This window comes from Bombina bombina, chromosome 1 (assembly GCF_027579735.1).
Source record: "Bombina bombina isolate aBomBom1 chromosome 1, aBomBom1.pri, whole genome shotgun sequence".
NCBI classification, from domain to species: Eukaryota; Metazoa; Chordata; class Amphibia; order Anura; family Bombinatoridae; genus Bombina; species Bombina bombina.
The window spans coordinates 822957368-822979582 of record NC_069499.1 but is presented as its reverse complement, the minus strand read 5'-3'; the positions used below and the strand labels follow the sequence as shown (position 1 = coordinate 822979582).

The following is a 22215-nucleotide window of genomic DNA, read 5'->3' as shown; positions in this document are numbered from 1 at the left end:
AAACTAAAAGACAAATAGCACAAAATCAACACTGTTTAAGGGTCAGAGAAATGCTTACCATCTTTCCCATAATACCAGTCCCAACAGACTCTGCAACCACTTCCTGGATGTGTTTGACATGTTCTTTTTTGGCAAATACTACGATCATCATTCCCACAAGTCGGATCAGTCCGATCTGAAATGGATACTCCGTTAAACATGATGAAAAAAAATAAACTGAAATATTCATTGTCAGATACAGCTGACGTCAAAACAAAGAATGTATATGACATAAAAGTGATTAAAGGATTGAACTAGCCACTCTAAATTACCAAGACCAGTTTGCATACATTTCACAAGGAAACATGCCCAAACAGTGAGGCTATACATTTTTTTATTAGTAGGAGTAACTGTTTTGACAACTGAGAAGAAAAAACATAATTTATGTAAGAACTTACCTGATAAATTCATTTCTTTCATATTAGCAAGAGTCCATGAGCTAGTGACGTATGGGATATACATTCCTACCAGGAGGGGCAAAGTTTCCCAAACCTCAAAATGCCTATAAATACACCCCTCACCACACCCACAATTCAGTTTAACGAATAGCCAAGAAGTGGGGTGATAAAAAAGTGCGAAAGCATATAAAATAAGGAATTGGAATAATTGTGCTTTATACAAAAAAATCATAACCACCACAAAAAAGGGCGGGCCTCATGGACTCTTGCTAATATGAAAGAAATGAATTTATCAGGTAAGTTCTTACATAAATTATGTTTTCTTTCATGTAATTAGCAAGAGTCCATGAGCTAGTGACGTATGGGATAATGACTACCCAAGATGTGGATCTTTCCACGCAAGAGTCACTAGAGAGGGAGGGATAAAATAAAGACAGCCAATTCCTGCTGAAAATAATCCACACCCAAAATAAAGTTTAATGAAAACATAAGCAGAAGATTCAAACTGAAACCACTGCCTGAAGTACTTCAAAAACTGCTTCAGAAAAAGAAAACACATCAAAAATGGTAGAATTTAGTAAAAGTATGCAAAGAGGACCAAGTTGCTGCTTTGCAAATCTGATCAACCGAAGCTTCATTCCTAAACGCCCAGGAAGTAGAAACTGACCTAGTAGAATGAGCTGTAATCCTTCGAGGCGGAGTTTTACCCGACTCGACATAGGCATGATGAAATAAAGATTTCAACCAAGATGCCAAAGAAATGGCAGAAGCTTTCTGGCCTTTTCTAGAACCGGAAAAGATGACAAATAGACTAGAAGTCTTTCGGAAAGACTTAGTAGCTTCAACATAATAATACAAAACTCTAACAGCATCCAAAGAATGCAATGATCTCTCCTTAGAATTCATAGGATTAGGACATAATGAAGGAACCACAATTTCTCTACTAATGTTGTTAGAATTCACAACCTTAGGTAAAAAATTCAAAAGAAGTTTGCAGCACCGCCTTATCCTGATGAAAAATCAGAAAAGGAGACTCACAAGAAAGAGCAGATAATTCAGAGATTCTTCTGGCAGAAGAGATGGCCAAAAGAAACAAAACTTTCCAAGAAAGTAATTTAATGACCAAAGAATACATGGGTTCAAAAGGAAGAGCTTGAAGAGCCCCCAGAACCAAATTCAAACTCCAAGGAGGAGAAATTGACTTAATGACAGGTTTTATACGAACCAAAGCTTGTACAAAACAATGAATATCACGAAGAGTAGCAATCTTTCTGTGAAAAAGAACAGAAAGAGCAGAGATTTGTCCATTCAAGGAACTTGCGGACAAACCTTTATCTAAACCATCCTGAAGAAACTGTAAATTTCTCGGTATTCAAAAAGAATGCAAGAGGCCATCCGGACAAGATCCGCATACCAAAACCTGTGAGGCCATGCTGGAGCTACCAGCAGGACAAACGAGCATTCCTTTAGAATCTTGGAGAATACTCTTGGAAGAAGAACTAGAGGCGGAAAGATATAGGCAGGATGATACTTCCAAGGAAGTGATAATGCATCCACTGCCTCCGCCCGAGGATCCCGGGATCTAGACAGATACCAGGGAAGTTTCTTGTTTAGATGAGAAGCCATCAGATCTATTTCTGGGAGTTCCCACATTTGAACAATCTGAAGAAATACCTCTGGGTGAAGAGACCATTCGCCCGGATGCAACGTTTGGCGACTAAGATAATCCGCTTCCCAATTGTCTATACCTGGGATATGAACCGCAGAGATTAGACAGGAGCTGGATTCCGCCCAAACCAAAATTCGAGATACTTTTTTCATAGCCAGAGGACTGTAAGTCCCTCCTTGATGATTGATGTATGCCACAGTTGTGACATTGTCTATCTGAAAACAAATGAACAACTCTCTCTTCAGAAGAGGCCAAGACTGAAGAGCTCTGAAAATTCCAAAATATTGATCGGTAATCTCACCTCCTGAGATTCCCAAACCCCTTGTGCCGTCAGAGACCCCCACACAGCTCCCCAACCTGTAAGACTTGCATCTGTTGAGATTATAGTCCAGGTCGGAAGAACAAAGAAGCCCCCTGAACTAAACAATGGTGATCTGTCCACCACGTCAGAGAGTGTCGTATAATCGGTTTAAAGATATTAATTGAGATATCTTTGTGTAATCCCTGCACCATTGGTTCAGCATACAGAGCTGAAGAGGTCGCATGTGAAAACGAGCAAAGGAGATCGCATCCGATGCGGCAGTCCTAAGACCTAAAATTTCCATGCATAAGGCTACCAAAGGGAATGATTGTGACTGAAGGTTTTGACAAGCTGATATCAATGCTAAACTTCTCTTGTCTGACAAGGACAGAGTCATAGACACTGAATCTATCTGGAAACCTAAAAAGGTTACCCTTGTCTGAGGAATCAATGAACTTTTTGGTAAATTGATCCTCCAACCATGATCTTGAAGAAACAACACAAGTCGATTCGTATGAGATTCTGCGAAAATGTGAAGACTGAGCAAGTACCAAGATATCGTTCAAAATAAGGAAATACCAAAACCCTGTTCTCTGATTACAGACAGAAGGGCACTGAGAACCTTTGAAAAAATTCTTGGAGCTGATGCTAGGCCAAACGGTAGAGCCACAAAACTGGTAATGCTTGTCTAAAAAGAGAATCTCAGAAACTAAAAGTGATCTGGATGAATCGGAATATGCAGATATGCATCCTGTAAATCTATTGTAGACATATAATGCCCTTGCTAAACAAAAGGCAGGATAGTCCTACAGTTACCATCTTGAATGTTGGTATCCTTACATAACGATTCAATATTGATAGATTCGAAACTGGTCTGAAGGAATTGACCTTCTTTGGTACAATGAAGAGATAGAATAAAACCCCAGCCCCTGTTCCAGAACTGGAACTGGCATAATTACTCCAGCCAACTCTAGATCTGAAACACATTTCAGAAATGCTTGAGCCTCTGCTGAGTTTACTGGGACACGGGAAGGAAAAAAATCTCTTTGCAGGAGGCCTTAACTTGAAGCCAATTCTGTACCCTTCTGAAACAATGTTCTGAAACCAGAGATTGTGAACGGAATTGATCCAAATGTCTTTGAAAAGAACGTAAACTGCCCCATACCAGCTGAGCTGGAATGAGGACCGCACCTTCATGAGGACTTAGGAGCTGGCTTTGGGTTTCTATAGGCTTGGATATATTCCAAAGTGAAGAAGGTTTCCAAACTGATACCGCTCCTGAGAATGAAGGATCAGGCTTTTGTTCCTTGTTGTGATGAAAGGAACGAAAACAATTATTAGACCTAAATTTACCTCAGATTTTTTATCCTGTGGTAAAGTTCCCTTCCTTCCAGTAACAGTTGAGATAAAAAGAATCCAACTGAGAACCGAATAATTTATTACCCTGGAAAGAAAGGGATAGCAAAGCAGACTTAGAAGACATATCAGCATTCCAAGTTTTAAGCCATAAAGCTCTTCTAGCTAAAATAGCTAGAGACATACACCTGACATCAACTCTAATGATATCAAAGATGGTATCACAAATAAAATTATTAGCATGTTATAGAATAATAATAATGCTATAAAATTATGATCTGTTACTTGTTGCTCTAAATCTTCTAACCAAAAAGTTGAAGCTGCAGCAACATCCGCTAAAAATATAGCAGGAGTAGAGACAGCCCCATTAACCTTAGGGATTTTGTCCCAAAAAACTCTAATCTGTCAGATGGCACAGGATATAATTGCTTAAAACGTTTTAAAAGGAGTAAATGAATTACCCAAATTATTCCATTCCCTGGAAATTACTTCAGAAATAGCATCAGGGACAGGAAACACTTCTGGAATAACTACAGGAGATTTAAAAACCTTATTTAAACGTTTAGTTTTAGTATCAAGAGGACCAGAATCCTCTATTTCTAATGCAATTAATACTTTAAATAAAGAACGAATAAATTCCATCTTGAACAAATACAAAGATTTATCAGCATCAACCTCTGAGACAGAAACCTCTGAACCAGAAGAACCATTATCAGAATCAGAATGATGATGTTCATTTAAAAATTCATCTGAAAAAAGAGAAGTTTTAAAAGACTTTTATGTATACTAGAAGGAGAAATAACAGACATAGCCTTCTTAATGGATTTAGAAACAAAATCTCTTATGTTATCAGGAACACTCTGAGTATTAGATGTTGACGGAACAGCAACAGGTAATGTAACAGTACTAAAGGAAATTTTATCTGCATTAACAAGTTTGTCATAACATTTAATACAAACAACAGCTGAAGGAACAGATACCAAAAGTGATACACTTAGCTTTGGTAGCTCCAGCACCGGGCAGTGATTTTCCTGAAGTATCTTCTGACTCAGCTGCAACGTGGAACATCTTGCGATATGTAATAGAAAAAACAACATATAAAGCAAAATTGATCAAATTCCTTAAATGACAGTTTCAGGAATGGGAAAAAATGCCAGTGAACAAGCTTCTAGCAACCAGAAGCAATAAATAATGAGACTTAAATAATGTGGAGACAAAAGCGACGCCCATATTTTTTTAGCGCCAAATAAGACGCCCACATTATTTGGCGCCTAAATGCTTTTGGCGCAAAAAATGACGCCACGTCCGGAACGCCGACATTTTTGGCGCAAAAGAACGTAAAAAAATGACGCAACTTCCGGCGACACGTATGACGCCAGAAACAGAAAAGATTTTTTGCACCAAAAAAGTCTGCGCCAAGAATGACGCAATAAAATGAAGCATTTTCAGCCCCCGCGAGCCTAACAGCCCACAGGGAAAAAAGTCAAATTTTTAAGGTAAGAAAAATAATTGATTCAAGTGCATTATCCCAAATATGAAACTGACTGTCTGAAAATAAGGAATGTTGAACATCCTGAGTCAAGGCAAATAAATGTTTGAATACATATATTTAGAACTTTATTAAAAAAGTGCCCAACCATAGCTTAGAGTGTCACAGAAAATAAGATTTACTTACCCCAGGACACTGATCTACATGTTTGTAGAAAGCCAAACCAGTACTGAAACGAAAATCAGCAGAGGTAATGGTATATATATATATAAAAGAGTATATCGTCGATCTGAAAAGGGAGGTAAGAGATGAATCTCTACGACCGATAACAGAGAACCTATGAAATAGACCCCGTAGAAGGAGATCACTGCATTCAAAATAGGCAATACTCTCCTCACATCCCTCTGACATTCACTGCACGCTGAGAGGAAAACCGGGCTCCAACCTGCTGCGGAGCGCATATCAACGTAGAATCTAGCACAAACTTACTTCACCACCTCCATAGGAGGAAAAGTTTGTAAAACTGAATTGTGGGTGTGGTGAGGGGTGTATTTATAGGCATTTTAAGGTTTGGGAAACTTTGCCCCTCCTGGTAGGAATGTATATCCCATACGTCACTAGCTCATGGACTCTTGCTAATTACATGAAAGAAACATGTTCTTAGAGAAAGAGTTTTTGTGTCTCAGAACCATGAGTGTGTATATCTCCATAGTAACATAGTAGATGAGGTTGAAAGAAGACAAAATTAAATTGAGTTCAACATATACAGATCCTACCTGGTTTACAATAAAAGCTCCAATTGACCTAATCCCATTAAAAAGGTGACCCATTTAAGACTAGCATTCATATCCCTGAATTCTGTTTTTAGCCAAAAATGTGTCTAAGCCATTATGTTTAAGGTATTGGCACTCACTACCTCCTTAGGCAATGAGTTCCACAATTTGCTCTTACAGTGGAAAAAGGTTTATGTTGCTGGAGATTAAATCTACTTTCCTCCAGCCTTAAACTGTGACATTGTCACAAATAATTTAATCTGAATAAACAGAGCTTCTTCCATCTCTGTATATGGGCCTTGAATATATTTATATAAAGTAATCATATCACCTCTCAAGCAGGTTTTTTCTAGAGAAAACAGACCCAGTTTGCTTTATCTTTCTTATATATTTGCTGAAAGTGGATGTATTGAGCATTTACCCCAATATATTAAACGTTCTCTGAATGTATACACAAACTACACCTGTATACTAGCATACCTCGTTTTATTGTGCTTCACTTTATTGCGCTACGCAGATATTTTTTAGAAATTGAAGGATTGTGGCAACTCTGCAATTATGACTCACTGAAGGCTGGAACCAAACCTGCAATATCTCTGAGGTACGCCTGTATAGAGATTACTTGCTTGTATATATATGTTTCGAAAGAGAAGCCCTACTCAAGATCAATGTCTATAAATTGGCAGTCCAATTAGTACCCCACAAAGACGTTTTCCTAGGCACAGAGAGCCATAAATCACTTAAATGAATAATTCCGACGTAACCATGGTAATATCAGTTTTATTATGAAAATACAATTTAACCCATTAACTAGGTATTATCACACTGAGATAACCAATTATTCTCTTGCCACACATCTGATGGTGGTCAGAAACTAGTATATTAAGAAAAATTAAAATGGCAAGTTAAAGGGACAGTATACACCAATGTTCATATAACTGCATGTAATACCAATCTAAAAATCCAGTATAAAACTTTTTAAAAACTTACTTAGAAAATCCCAGTTTAGCACTGTTGATGAGCTTAGTCTGGGACACCCAGTGAAAGGGGCTGGGAAAGCAGTAACATGCAGACTCTACCCCCTCCCCTGCATATGAAAAGACCCATTACACAACCAGGAGTCTGTAGACATGAGTTCATAGCTAAACTTTGGGGCTTGATTAGGAGTCTGAAAATCGGCACAATGCTATTTAAAAATAAGCAAAACTATACATTGATACAAAAACTATACATTAATGTGCAAAGAAAAATCTTGTGTACAATGTCCCCTTAAGTAAAGCAAGAGAAGAAGACAAGTAAAGAACTTGAGAGAGAAAAGAGGCAAGGAAAAATTTGCTGGGATCCCTACCAAATATGTTACACTAATTTATATGCACTTATTTGTAGCTTTAAAAGTTTGAATATCTTTGCTTGTGTGGTGTTGGGTATCATATAAAAAAAAAAGGTTGCATGAGAATAAAAGTTAATTTAATTTCCTTAATAATACTTCTAAATTAACCCTTCACCACCCCCATTAAAACATTAAAGGGATACTAAACCCCATTTTTTTCTTTCATGATTCAGATAGAGGAGCAATTTTAAGCAACAATCTAATTTACTCCTATTATCAATTTTTCTTTGTTCTCTTGCTATCTTTATTTGAAAAAGCAGGAATCTAAGCTAAGGAGCCGGCCTATTTTTGGTTTAGCACCCTGGATAGCGCTTGCTGATTGGTGGGTACATTTAGCCATCTATCAGCAAGCGCAACCCAGGTGCTGAACCAAATGGGCCGGCTCCCTAGTTTAGATTCATGCTTTTTTAAGTAAAGATAGCAAGAGAATGAAGACAAATTCCTAATAGGAGTAAATTAGAAAGTTGCTTAAAATTTCATGCCCTATCTGAATTATGAGGAAAATAAAATTGGGTTTAGTATCCCTTTAATGATGGGAATAATATTCTATGTTTAAAGGGACATGAAACCCAAACATTTTCTTTTATGATTCAGACGTGATTTTAAACAACTATTCAATTTGCTTCTATTATCTAAATGGCTTCATTCTCTTGGTATCACTAGTTAAAAAACATAATTTATGTAAGAACTTACCTGATAAATTCATTTCTTTCATATTAGCAAGAGTCCATGAGCTAGTGACATGGGATATACATTCCTACCAGGAGGGGCAAAGTTTCCCAAACCTCAAAATGCCTATAAATACACCCCTCACCACACCCACAATTCAGTTTAACGAATAGCCAAGAAGTGGGGTGATAAAAAAGTGCGAAAGCATATAAAATAAGGAATTGGAATAATTGTGCTTTATACAAAATCATAACCACCACAAAAAAAGGGCGGGCCTCATGGACTCTTGCTAATATGAAAGAAATTAATTTATCAGGTAAGTTCTTACATAAATTATGTTTTCTTTCATGTAATTAGCAAGAGTCCATGAGCTAGTGACGTATGGGATAATGACTACCCAAGATGTGGATCTTTCCACACAAGAGTCACTAGAGAGGGAGGGACAAAATAAAGACAGCCAATTCCTGCTGAAAATAATCCACACCCAAAATAAAGTTTAATGAAAAACATAAGCAGAAGATTCAAACTGAAACCGCTGCCTGAAGTACTTTTCTACCAAAAACTGCTTCAGAAGAAGAAAATACATCAAAATGGTAGAATTTAGTAAAAGTATGCAAAGAGGACCAAGTTGCTGCTTTGCAAATCTGATCAACCGAAGCTTCATTCCTAAACGCCCAGGAAGTAGAAACTGACCTAGTAGAATGAGCTGTAATTTTCTGAGGCGGAGTTTTACCCGACTCAACATAGGCAAGATGAATTAAAGATTTCAACCAAGATGCCAAAGAAATGGCAGAAGCTTTCTGGCCTTTTCTAGAACCGGAAAAGATAACAAATAGACTAGAAGTCTTTCGGAAAGATTTAGTAGCTTCAACATAATATTTCAAAGCTCTAACAACATCCAAAGAATGCAACGATTTCTCCTTAGAATTCTTAGGATTAGGACATAATGAAGGAACCACAATTTCTCTACTAATGTTGTTGGAATTCACAACTTTAGGTAAAAATTCAAAAGAAGTTCGCAACACCGCCTTATCCTGATGAAAAATCAGAAAAGGAGACTCACAAGAAAGAGCAGATAATTCAGAAACTCTTCTGGCAGAAGAGATGGCCAAAAGGAACAAAACTTTCCAAGAAAGTAATTTAATGTCCAATGAATGCTTAGGTTCAAATGGAGGAGCTTGAAGCGCCCCCAGAACCAAATTCAAACTCCAAGGAGGAGAAATTGACTTAATGACAGGCTTTATACGAACCAAAGCTTGTACAAAACAATGAATATCAGGAAGAATAGCAATCTTTCTGTGAAAAAGAACAGAAAGAGCAGAGATTTGTCCTTTCAAGGAACTTGCAGACAAACCCTTATCTAAACCATCCTGAAGAAACTGTAATACTCTCGGTATTCTAAAAGAATGCCAAGAAAAATGATGAGAAAGACACCAAGAAATATAAGTCTTCCAGACTCTATAATATATCTCTCTAGATACAGATTTACGAGCCTGTAACATAGTATTAATCACAGAGTCAGAGAAACCTCTGTGACCAAGAATCAAGCGTTCAATCTCCATACCTTTAAATTTAAGGATTTCAGATCCTGATGGAAAAAAGGACCTTGAGACAGAAGGTCTGGTCTTAACGGAAGAGTCCACGGTTGGCAAGAGGCCATCCGGACAAGATCCGCATACCAAAACCTGTGAGGCCATGCTGGAGCTACCAGCAGAACAAACGAGCATTCCTTCAGAATCTTGGAGATTACTCTTGGAAGAAGAACTAGAGGCGGAAAGATATAGGCAGGATGATACTTCCAAGGAAGTGATAATGCATCCACTGCCTCCGCCTGAGGATCCCGGGATCTGGACAGATACCTGGGAAGTTTCTTGTTTAGATGAGACGCCATCAGATCTATTTCTGGAAGTTCCCACATTTGAACAATCTGAAGAAATACCTCTGGGTGAAGAGACCATTCGCCCGGATGCAACGTTTGGCGACTGAGATAATCCGCTTCCCAATTGTCTATACCTGGGATATGAACCGCAGAGATTAGACAGGAGCTGGATTCCGCCCAAACCAAAATTCGAGATACTTCTTTCATAGCTAGAGGACTGTGAGTCCCTCCTTGATGATTGATGTATGCCACAGTTGTGACATTGTCTGTCTGAAAACAAAACTGAATGAACGATTCTCTCTTCAGAAGAGGCCAAAACTGAAGAGCTCTGAAAATTGCACGGAGTTCCAAAATATTGATCGGTAATCTCACCTCCTGAGATTCCCAAACTCCTTGTGCCGTCAGAGATCCCCACACAGCTCCCCAACCTGTGAGACTTGCATCTGTTGAAATTACAGTCCAGGTCGGAAGCACAAAAGAAGCCCCCTGAATTAAACGATGGTGATCTGTCCACCACGTTAGAGAGTGTCGAACAATCGGTTTTAAAGATATTAATTGAGATATCTTTGTGTAATCCTTGCACCATTGATTCAACATACAGAGCTGAAGAGGTCGCATGTGAAAACGAGCAAAGGGGATCGCGTCCGATGCAGCAGTCATAAGACCTAGAATTTCCATGCATAAGGCTACCGAAGGGAATGATTGTGACTGAAGGTTTCGACAAGCTGTAATGAATTTTAGACGTCTCTTGTCTGTTAAAGACAGAGTCATGGACACTGAATCCATCTGGAAACCCAGAAAGGTTACCCTTGTCTGAGGAATCAATGAACTTTTTGGTAAATTGATCCTCCAACCATGATCTTGAAGAAACAACACAAGTCGATTCGTATGAGATTCTGCTAAATGTAAAAACTGAGCAAGTACCAAGATATCGTCCAAATAAGGAAATACCACAATACCCTGTTCTCTGATTACAGACAGAAGGGCACAGAGAACCTTTGTAAAAATTCTTGGAGCTGTAGCTAGGCCAAACGGCAGAGCCACAAACTGGTAATGCTTGTCCAGAAAAGAGAATCTCAGGAACTGATAATGATCTGGATGAATCGGAATATGCAGATATGCATCCTGTAAATCTATTGTGGACATATAATTCCCTTGCTGAACAAAAGGCAAGATAGTCCTTACAGTTACCATCTTGAACGTTGGTATCCTTACATAACGATTCAATATTTTTAGATCCAGAACTGGTCTGAAGGAATTCTCCTTCTTTGGTAAAATGAAGAGATTTGAATAAAACCCCATCCCCTGTTCCGGAACTGGAACTGGCATAATTACTCCAGTCAACTCTAGATCTGAAACACAATTCAGAAATGCTTGAGCTTTTACTGGATTTACTGGGACACGGGAAAGAAAAAATCTCTTTGCAGGAGGTCTCATCTTGAAACCAATTCTGTACCCTTCTGAAACAATGTTCTGAATCCAAAGATTGTGAACAGAATTGATCCAAATTTCCTTGAAAAAACGTAACCTGCCCCCTACCAGCTGAGCTGGAATGAGGGCCGCACCTTCATGTGGACTTAGAAGCAGGCTTTGCCTTTCTAGCTGGCTTGGATTTATTCCAGACTGGAGATGGTTTCCAAACTGAAACTGCTCCTGAGGATGAAGGATCAGGCTTTTGTTCTTTGTTGAAACGAAAGGAACGAAAACGATTATTAGCCCTGTTTTTACCTTTAGATTTTTTATCTTGTGGTAAAAAAGTTCCTTTCCCACCAGTAACAGTTGAAATAATAGAATCCAACTGAGAACCAAATAATTTGTTACCCTGGAAAGAAATAGAAAGTAGAGTTGATTTAGAAGCCATATCAGCATTCCAAGTTTTAAGCCATAAAGCTCTTCTAGCTAAAATAGCTAGAGACATAAACCTGACATCAACTCTGATAATATCAAAAATGGCATCACAGATAAAATTATTAGCATGCTGAAGAAGAATAATAATATCATGAGAATCATGATGTGTTACTTGTTGCGCTAAAGTTTCCAACCAAAAAGTTGAAGCTGCAGCAACATCAGCCAAAGATATAGCAGGTCTAAGAAGATTACCTGAACACAGATAAGCTTTTCTTAGAAAGGATTAAATTTTCCTATCTAAAGGATCCTTAAACGAAGTACCATCTGACGTAGGAATAGTAGTACGTTTAGCAAGGGTAGAAATAGCCCCATCAACTTTAGGGATTTTGTCCCAAAATTCTAATCTGTCAGACGGCACAGGATATAATTGCTTAAAACGTTTAGAAGGAGTAAATGAATTACCCAATTTATCCCATTCTTTGGAAATTACTGCAGAAATAGCATTAGGAACAGGAAAAACTTCTGGAATAACCACAGGAGCTTTAAATACCTTATCCAAACGTTTAGAATTAGTATCAAGAGGACCAGAATCCTCTATTTCTAAAGCAATTAGTACTTCTTTAAGTAAAGAACGAATAAATTCCATTTTAAATAAATATGAAGATTTATCAGCATCAACCTCTGAGACAGAATCCTCTGAACCAGAGGAATCATCAGAATCAGAATGATGATGTTCAGTTAAAAATTCATCTGTAGGGAGAGAAGTTTTAAAAGATTTTTTACGTTTACTAGAAGGAGAAATAACAGACATAGCCTTCTTTATGGATTCAGAAACAAAATCTCTTATGTTATCAGGAACATTCTGCACCTTAGATGTTGAAGGAACTGCAACAGGCAATGGTACTTTACTAAAGGAAATATTATCTGCATTAACAAGTTTGTCATGACAATCAATACAAACAACAGCCGGAGGAATAGCTACCAAAAATTTACAGCAGACACACTTAGCTTTGGTAGATCCAGCACTAGACAGCGATTTTCCTGTAGTATCTTCTGACTCAGATGCAACGTGAGACATCTTGCAATATGTAAGAGAAAAAACAACATATAAAGCAAAATTGATCAAATTCCTTAAATGACAGTTTCAGGAATGGGAAAGAATGCCAAGAACAAGCTTCTAGCAACCAGAAGCAATAAAAAATGAGACATAAATAATGTGGAGATAAAAGCGACGCCCATATTTTTTAGCGCCAAATCAGACGCCCACATTATTTGGCGCCTAAATGCTTTTGGCGCCAAAATGACGCCACATCCGGAACGCCGACATCTTTGGCGCAAAATAACGTCAAAAAAATGACGCAACTTCCGGCGACACGTATGACGCCGGAAACGGAAAAGAATTTTTGCGCCAAAAAGTCCGCGCCAAGAATGACGCAATAATGAAGCATTTTCAGCCCCCGCGAGCCTAACAGCCCACAGGGAAAAAAGTGTCAAATTTTTGAAGGTAAGAAAAAAAATGATTAATTCAAATGCATTATCCCAAATATGAAACTGACTGTCTGAAAAATAAGGAAAGTTGAACATTCTGAGTCAAGGCAAATAAATGTTTGAATACATATATTTAGAACTTTATAAACAAAGTGCCCAACCATAGCTTAGAGTGTCACAGAAAATAAGATTTACTTACCCCAGGACACTCATCTACATGTTTGTAGAAAGCCAAACCAGTACTGAAACGAGAATCAGCAGAGGTAATGGTATATATAAGAGTATATCGTCGATCTGAAAAGGGAGGTAAGAGATGAATCTCTACGACCGATAACAGAGAACCTATGAAATAGACCCCGTAGAAGGAGATCACTGCATTCAAATAGGCAATACTCTCTTCACATCCCTCTGACATTCACTGCACGCTGAGAGGAAAACCGGGCTCCAACTTGCTGCGGAGCGCATATCAACGTAGAATCTAGCACAAACTTACTTCACCACCTCCATCGGAGGCAAAGTTTGTAAAACTGAATTGTGGGTGTGGTGAGGGGTGTATTTATAGGCATTTTGAGGTTTGGGAAACTTTGCCCCTCCTGGTAGGAATGTATATCCCATACGTCACTAGCTCATGGACTCTTGCTAATTACATGAAAGAAAGTATATCTAGGTAGGCTAAGGAGCAGCAATGCATTACTAGGAGTTAGCTAATGACTGGTGGCTGCACAAAAATGCCTCTTTTTATAGGTTTACCAGATGTCTTCAGATTCCTCCCAGTAGTGCATAGCATCTACTTCAAAAAAGAATACCAAGAAAATTAGGCAAATTGGATAACAGAAATAAATTGGATATTTGTTTAAAATCACATGCTCTATTTGATTAATTAAAAATAAGAAAAAGAAAAATGTTGGGTTTCATTTCCTTTTAAGGATGTCCACACAAGTGCTCTGTATGTAATGTTGAATTGAGTTGGTTTTCTCACTCAATAAATCTTACAAGGTCTTATAGAGTTTCCTTTTTCAAAAAATTAAGCTACATTATTTTAAAAATATACCAAAACGTTAAAGGAACACTCAATCAAAATTAAACTTTCATTATTCAGATAGACAATGCAATTTTAAACTACTTTCCAATGTCCTTCCATTAACAAAATGTGCACAGTCTTTTTATATTTAAACTTTTTGAGTCAACAGTTCCTACTGAGGATGTGCAAGAATAAGTGTGTATGCGTTTGTGAATGGCTGATGGCTGTCACATGGTACATGTATGCATTTGTGATTGGCAGATGGCTGTCACATGGTACAGGGGGAGTGGAAATATACATAACTTTTAAAATTGTCAGAAAAAAAATCTACTACTCATTTGAAGTTCAGATAGACAATGCAATTTTAAACAACTTTCCAATGTCCTTCCATTAACAAAATGTGCACAGTCTTTTTATATTTAAACTTTTTGAGTCAACAGTTCCTACTGAGCATGTGCAAGAATAAGTGTGTATGCGTTTGTGAATGGCTGATGGCTGTCACATGGTACATGTATGCATTATTCAGATAGACAATGCAATTTTAAACAACTTTCCAATGTCCTTCCATTAACAAAATGTGCACAGTCTTTTTATATTTAAACTTTTTGAGTCAACAGTTCCTACTGAGCATGTGCAAGAATAAGTGTGTATGCGTTTGTGAATGGCTGATGGCTGTCACATGGTACATGTATGCATTTGTGATTGGCAGATGGCTGTCACATGGTACAGGGGGAGTGGAAATATACATAACTTTTAAAATTGTCAGAAAAAAATCTACTACTCATTTGAAGTTCAGACTAAGTGCTATTGCATTGTCTTGTTATCTTGCATTTGTTGATTATGCAAATCTACTGTGTTGACTGGTCCTTTAACAGATTAACCCCCCCCCCAAAAAAAAAAAAGTTGAGCCACTGTCGAAAAAGAATATGCACATATCCTACACTAGTGGTAAATACCTGTTGATTGGTGCCTGCACATATTTGTCTCTTGTGATTGGCTAACTAGATGTGTTCAGCTAGCTGCCAGTAGTGCAATGCTGCAGTGAGCAAATGTATCTGTAGAAATACATATGAAGATGTGAAAAAAACATAATTTATGCTTACCTGATAAATTTATTTCTCTTGTAGTGTGTTCAGTCCACGGGTCATCCATTACTTATGGGATATATTCTCCTTCCCAACAGGAAGTTGCAAGAGGATCACCCAAGCAGAGCTGCTATATAGCTCCTCCCCTCACATGTCATATCCAGTCATTCGACCGAAACAAGACGAGAAAGGAGAAACTATAAGGTGCAGTGGTGACTGGAGTTATAATTTTAAAATTTAGAACCTGCCTTAAAAAAAGACAGGGCGGGCCGTGGACTGAACACACTACAAGAGAAATAAATTTATCAGGTAAGCATACATTATGTTTTCTCTTGTTAAGTGTGTTCAGTCCACGGGTCATCCATTACTTATGGGATACCAATACCAAAGCTAAGTACACGGATGATGGGAGGGACAAGGCAGGAACATTAAACAGAAGGAACCACTGCCTGTAGAACCTTTCTCCCAAAACCAGCCTCCGAAGAAGCAAAAGTGTCAAATTTGTAAAATTTGGAAAAAGTATGAAGTGAAGACCAAGTTGCAGCCTTGCAAATCTGTTCAACAGAGGCCTCATTCTTAAAGGCCCAGGTGGAAGCCACAGCTCTAGTGGAATGAGCTGTAATTCTTTCAGGAGGCTGCTGTCCAGCAGTCTCATAGGCTAAACGTATTATGCTACAAAGCCAAAAAGAGAGAGAGGTAGCCGAAGCCTTTTGACCTCTCCTCTGTCCAGAGTAAACGACAAACAGAGAAGAAGTTTGTCTAAAATCTTTAGTTGCCTGTAAGAAGAACTTCAGAGCACGGACAACGTCTAGATTATGCAAAAGACGTTCCTTCTTTGAAGAAGGATTAGGACATAACGATGGAACAACAATCTCTTGATTGATATTCCTGTTAGAAACAACCTTAGGTAAAAACCCAGGTTTAGTACGCAGAACTACCATGTCTGAATGAAATATCAGATAAGGAGAATCACAATGTAAGGCAGATAACTCAGAGACTCTTCGAGCCGAGGAAATAGCCATCAAAAACAAAACTTTCCAAGATAAAAGCTTAATATCAATGGAATGAAGGGGTTCAAACGGAACACCCTGAAGAACTTTAAGAACCAAGTTTAAGCTCCACGGAGGAGCATCAGCTTTAAACACAGGCTTAATTCTAGCCAAAGCCTGACAAAAGGCCTGGACGTCTGGATGCTCTGCCAGACGTTTGTGTAAAAGAATAGACAGAGCTGAAATCTGTCCCTTTAGCGAACTAGCGGATAAACCCTTTTCTAAACCCTCTTGTAGAAAAGCTAATATCCTAGGAATCCTAACCTTACTCCATGAGTAACTCTTGGATTCGCACCAATATAAATATTTACGCCATATCTTATGGTAAATTTTTCTTGTCACAGGTTTTCCGAGCCTGTATTAATGTATCAATACCCGAATCCGAAAACCCACGCTTTGATAGAATCAAGCGTTCAATTTCCAGGCAGTCAGCCTCAGAGAAATTAGGTTTGGATGGTTGAAAGGACCCTGAATTAGAAGGTCCTGCCTCAGAGGAAGAGACCATGGTGGACAGGACGACATGTCCACTAGGTCTGCATACCAGGTCCTGCGTGGCCACGCAGGCGCTATCAGAATTACCGATGCCCTCTCCTGTTTGATCCTGGCAATCAGCCGAGGTAGCAACGGAAATGGTGGAAACACATAAGCTATGTTGAAAACCCAAGGGGCTGCTAATGCATCTACCAGCCCCGCTCCCGGGTCCCTGGACCTGGATCCGTAACAAGGAAGCTTCGCGTTCTGGCGAGATGCCATGAGATCCAGATCCGGTTTGCCCCAACGACGAATCAGTTGAGCAAATACCTCCGGGTGAAGTTCCCACTCTCCCGGATGAAAAGTCTGGCGACTTAGGAAATCCGCCTCCCAGTTCTCTACGCCTGGGATGTGAATCGCTGACAGGTGGCAAGAGTGAGACTCTGCCCAGCGAATTATCTTCGAGACTTCCAACATCGCTAGGGAACTCCTGGTTCCCCCTTGATGATTGATGTAAGCCACAGTCGTGATATTGTCCGACTGAAATCTGATGAACCTCAGCTTTGCTTAACTGAGGCCAAGCCAGAAGAGCATTGAATATTGCTCTTAATTCTAGAATGTTTATTGGGAGGAGTTTCTCCTCCTGAGTCCACGATCCCTGAGCCTTCAGGGAATTCCAGACTGCTCCCCAGCCTAGAAGGCTGGCATCCGTTGTTACAATCGTCCAATCTGGCCTGCGAAAGGTCATTCCTTTGGACAGATAAACCGGTGACAACCACCAGAGAAGCGAATCTCTGGTCTCCTGGTCCAGATTTAGCAAAGGGGACAGATCTGAGTAATCCCCGTTCCATTGACTGAGCATGCATAGTTGCAGCGGTCTGAGATGCAGGCGCGCAAATGGCACTATGTCCATTGCCGCTACCATTAAGCCGATTACCTCCATGCACTGAGCTAACGATGGGCTTGGAATGGAATGAAGGACACGGCAAGCATTGAGAATCTTTGATAACCTGGACTCCGTCAAGTAAATCTTCATCTCTACAGAATCTAGAAGAGTCACTAGAAAAGGAACCCGTGTGTGTGATAACAGAGAACTCTTTTCCACGTTCACTTTCCACCCATGCGACCTCAGAAATGCTAGAACTATCTCTGTATGAGACTTTACATTCTGAAAACTTGACGCTTGTATCAGAATGTCATCTAGGTACGGAGCCACCGCTATGCCTCGTGGTCATAGTACCGCCAGAAGTGAGCCCAGAACCTTCGTAAAAATTCTCGGGGCCGTGGCTAACCCGAAGGGAAGAGCCACAAACTGGTAATGCCTGTCTAGAAAGGCAAACCTCAGGTACCGATAATGATCTTTGTGAATCGGTATATGAAGGTAAGCATCCTTTAAGTCCACCGTGGTCATATATTGACCCTCTTGGATCATGGGTAGGATGGTTCGAATGGTTTCCATCTTGAACGATGGTACCCTTAGGAATTTGTTTAAGATCTTTAAGTCCAAGATTGGTCTGAAAGTTCCCTCTTTTTTGGGAACCACAAATAGATTTGAGTAAAATCCTTGTCCCTGTTCCGATCGCGGAACTGAGTGGATCACCCCCATGATTAAGAGGTCTTGTACACATTGTAGAAATGCCTCTCTCTTTACTAGGTTTGTCGATAACCTCGAAAGATGGAACCTCCCTTGTGGAGGAGAGGATTTGAAATCCAGAAGGTATCCCTGAGATATAATCTTTAACGTCCAGGGATCCTGCACATCTCTTGCCCAAGCCTGGGCAAAGAGAGAAAGCCTGCCCCCCACTAAATCCGTCTCTGGATAGGGGGCCCTGACTTCATGCTGTCTTAGGGGCGGGAGTAGGCGTTCTGGCCTGCTTGCCCTTGTTCCATGACTGGTTGCCTTTCCAACCTTGTCTGTAACGAGCAGTAGTTCCTTCCTGTTTTGGAGCGGAGGAAGTCGATGCTGCTCCTGCCTTGAAGTTACGAAAGGCACGAAAATTAGACTGTTTGGCCTTTGGTTTGGCCCTGTCCTGAGGAAGGGCGTGGCCCTTACCTCCCGTAATGTCAGCAATAATTTCCTTCAAGCCGGGCCCGAATAAGGTCTGCCCTTTGAAAGGAATGTTAAGTAGTTTAGACTTAGAAGTTACATCCGCTGACCAGGATTTAAGCCAGAGCGCTCTGCGCGCCTGTATGGCGAATCCGGAATTTTTAGCCGTAAGTTTGGTTAGATGTACTACGGCATCTGAAACAAACGCATTAGCTTGCTTAAGGGTTCTAACTTTGCTCAAGGCCTCATCCAACGGCTCTGTGCGAATCGCCTCTTCCAGAGACTCAAACCAGAATGCAGCTGCAGCCGTGACAGGCGCAATGCATGCAATAGGCTGCAATATAAAACCCTGTTGAACAAACATTTTCTTAAGATAACCCTCTAATTTTTTATCCATTGGATCTGAGAAAGCACAGCTATCCTCCACCGGGATAGTGGTACGCTTGGCTAACGTAGAAACTGCTCCCTCCACCTTAGGGACCGTCTGCCATAAGTCTCGTGTGGTGGCGTCTATAGGGAACATTTTTCTAAATATCGGGGGAGGGGAAAAAGGCACACCGGGTCTATCCCACTCCTTACTGATATTCTCTGTAAGTCTTTTTGGTATAGGAAAAACGTCAGTACACACCGGTACCGCATAGTATCTATCCAACCTACACAATTTCTCTGGAATTGCCACCGTGTCACAATCATTCAGAGCCGCTAAAACCTCCCCTAGTAACACACGGAGGTTCTCAAGCTTAAATTTAAAATTTGAAATTTCTGAATCCGGTCTCCCCGAATCAAAACCGTCACCGACAGAATGAAGCTCACCGTCCTCATGTTCTGCAAGTTGTGACGCAGTATCAGACATGGCTCTCGTGTCATCAGCGCGCTCTGTCCTTAACCCAGAGCTATCGCGTTTGCCCCTTAATTCGGGCATATTATATAATACTTCTTTCATAACATTAGCCATATCATGTAAAGTGATTTGTAAGGGCCTAGATGTACTAGGTGTCTCAATCCTACGCATCTCCCGAGCGGGAGACGCAGGTACTGACACGTGAGGAGAGTTAGGCGGCATAACTTCCCCCTCGTTGTCTGGTGATAGCTTCCTTATCGGTACAGATTGACTTTTATTCAAAGCAATATCAATACAATTGGTACACATCGTTCTATTGGGCTCCACATTGGCTTTTGAACATGATGAACAAACAGTTTCCTCTGAATCAGACATGTTTAAAACAGACTTGGCAATGAAACTAGCAAGCTTGGAAATCACTTTCAATAAGTTTAACAAGCAATATAAAAAACGCTACAGCGCTTCAAAAATACAGATATAATTAAACAATTCTTAACAAGAAGTGTACTATTAGCAGAGGATTGCACCCATTAGCAAAAGGATGATTAACCCCTCGATACCCAAAACGGATAAAACAGATATCAATTAAGATTTAACGCTTTTAATCACAGTCAGCACACTGTCACAGATCTGCTGTGACTGATTACCTCCCTCACAAATGAAATTTGCAGACCCCTGAGCTCTCTAGAGACGTCCTGGATCAAGGAGGAAGAAGCAGAAAGACTGTGCAATAATTTTAACTGCGCAACAAGATGCTAAAACAAGGGCCCTCCCACTCCAATCACAACAGTGGGAGCCCTGATATAACGGTTTCCATGCAGAAAAATATGTTAGCCATGTGGAAAAAATCATGCCCAAAGCGATTTATCACCAAAGTACCTCACAAAAAACGAATAACATGCCAGTAAACGTTTTATTAAAAAACAACATTTTTCAATGTCATGCAAAGCTATCACTAAGCCTGCTACCAGTCGCTACCACTGCAGAGAAGGCTTAAATATTATTACAGTGTTAACAGTATTTTCTCAGTCAAATTCTAGTCCCTAGAATATAACTCGACTGCGCATACATTTATCAGCCTGATACCAGTTGCTACTACTGCATTTAAGGCTGTACTTACATCATACGGTAACATCAGTATTTTCTTAGTCAATTCCATTCCCAGAAAATAAAGTACCGCACATACCTCATTTGCGGAGGACCCCGCATGCTATTCCCAGTGTGAAGTTACCCCACTCCTCAGAATGTCGAGAACAGCCAGTGGATCTTAGTTACGCCTGCTAAGATCATAGATAAAAAACGAAGGCAGTTTCTTCTTCCAAATACTGCCTGAGATAGAAAAACAGCACACTCCGGTGCCATTTAAAATAACAAACTTTTGATTGAAGAATAGTTAATAGTTAAGTAAAAACTCCAGCTCCTCTCGCGACCTCCTTTGTTGAGGGTTGCAAGAGAACGACTGGATATGACATGTGAGGGGAGGAGCTATATAGCAGCTCTGCTTGGGTGATCCTCTTGCAACTTCCTGTTGGGAAGGAGAATATATCCCATAAGTAATGGATGACCCGTGGACTGAACACACTTAACAAGAGAAATAACGTTTCTTGATTGCTGGGCAGTATCTAACCCTAGACCGTAACATGACCTAACATATTGAAAACTGACACATTTACAGAAAATCGGTCATCTCACTTTTTTATATTTGGCTTTTGGGTGTAAACTCTTCTCCACAGCTTCTGTCCACTCCTGTTCCTTCCCAGAGTCAAAGTAGAAAAAAGCTTCAGTACTGAGATCCAGCTCCTGAAACCTGAAAACATAACAATTAGAGCAGTTCAGCAATGAAATTAATTGTCAGAGGTTAGATCAGGCTTCACAGATAACGTAAAAGTTAAAAGGTAATGGCTTGACCACACTGAACCAGGAAAATACAATGAAATCATATAAAGAATATAAATATTTATATAAATGGTGTAAAGAAAAAACATAAAATGTGGCCATTAATGCTTTCTTAATGCCGAGAAAAAAAAGTGTAATTTACCTTATTTTAAAGGAATCCTTTGAATGTTTAGCCTCAACACTAGAACCCTAAATCCTTTTCTTTTTTTTTTTTTTTGGATACTTCAAGCAGGCAGTACAGCCAATGATATTCTGTAACAACCGTCCCATAAATAAACATAAGCACATTCCCACTGATCTCCTAAAGAGTACTGAGGCGATCACTCTGAGACAGAGCAGAAGAACGTGCTGATGTTAGTCTATGTGGTGAGAAGTATGGCATATAATTGGCTATACTGTACCACCCATGTGAAGTATTCTGAAAAGAAAAAAAAAATCAAGGCTTCAGAGGGCCTCTTAAGAGACTTAAAGGGCCATGATACCCAAATGTTGAAACACTTGAAAGT

The 22215-nt window shown here is 39.6% G+C and overlaps 1 protein-coding gene across 2 annotated transcripts in view; it reads right to left on the bottom strand.

The window, feature by feature from the left end:
* The window catches only part of OCRL (OCRL inositol polyphosphate-5-phosphatase), a 353818-nt gene that overhangs the window by 113312 nt on the left and 218291 nt on the right, over positions 1 to 22215 (bottom strand). For both annotated transcript variants that reach the window (XM_053699401.1, XM_053699402.1), the window contains exons 10-11: positions 21506 to 21620; positions 59 to 175 (exon numbers count right to left, since the gene is read on the bottom strand). In XM_053699401.1, coding sequence (XP_053555376.1) covers positions 59 to 175; positions 21506 to 21620 — 232 coding nt within the window. The remainder of the gene's footprint in view (positions 1 to 58; positions 176 to 21505; positions 21621 to 22215) is intronic.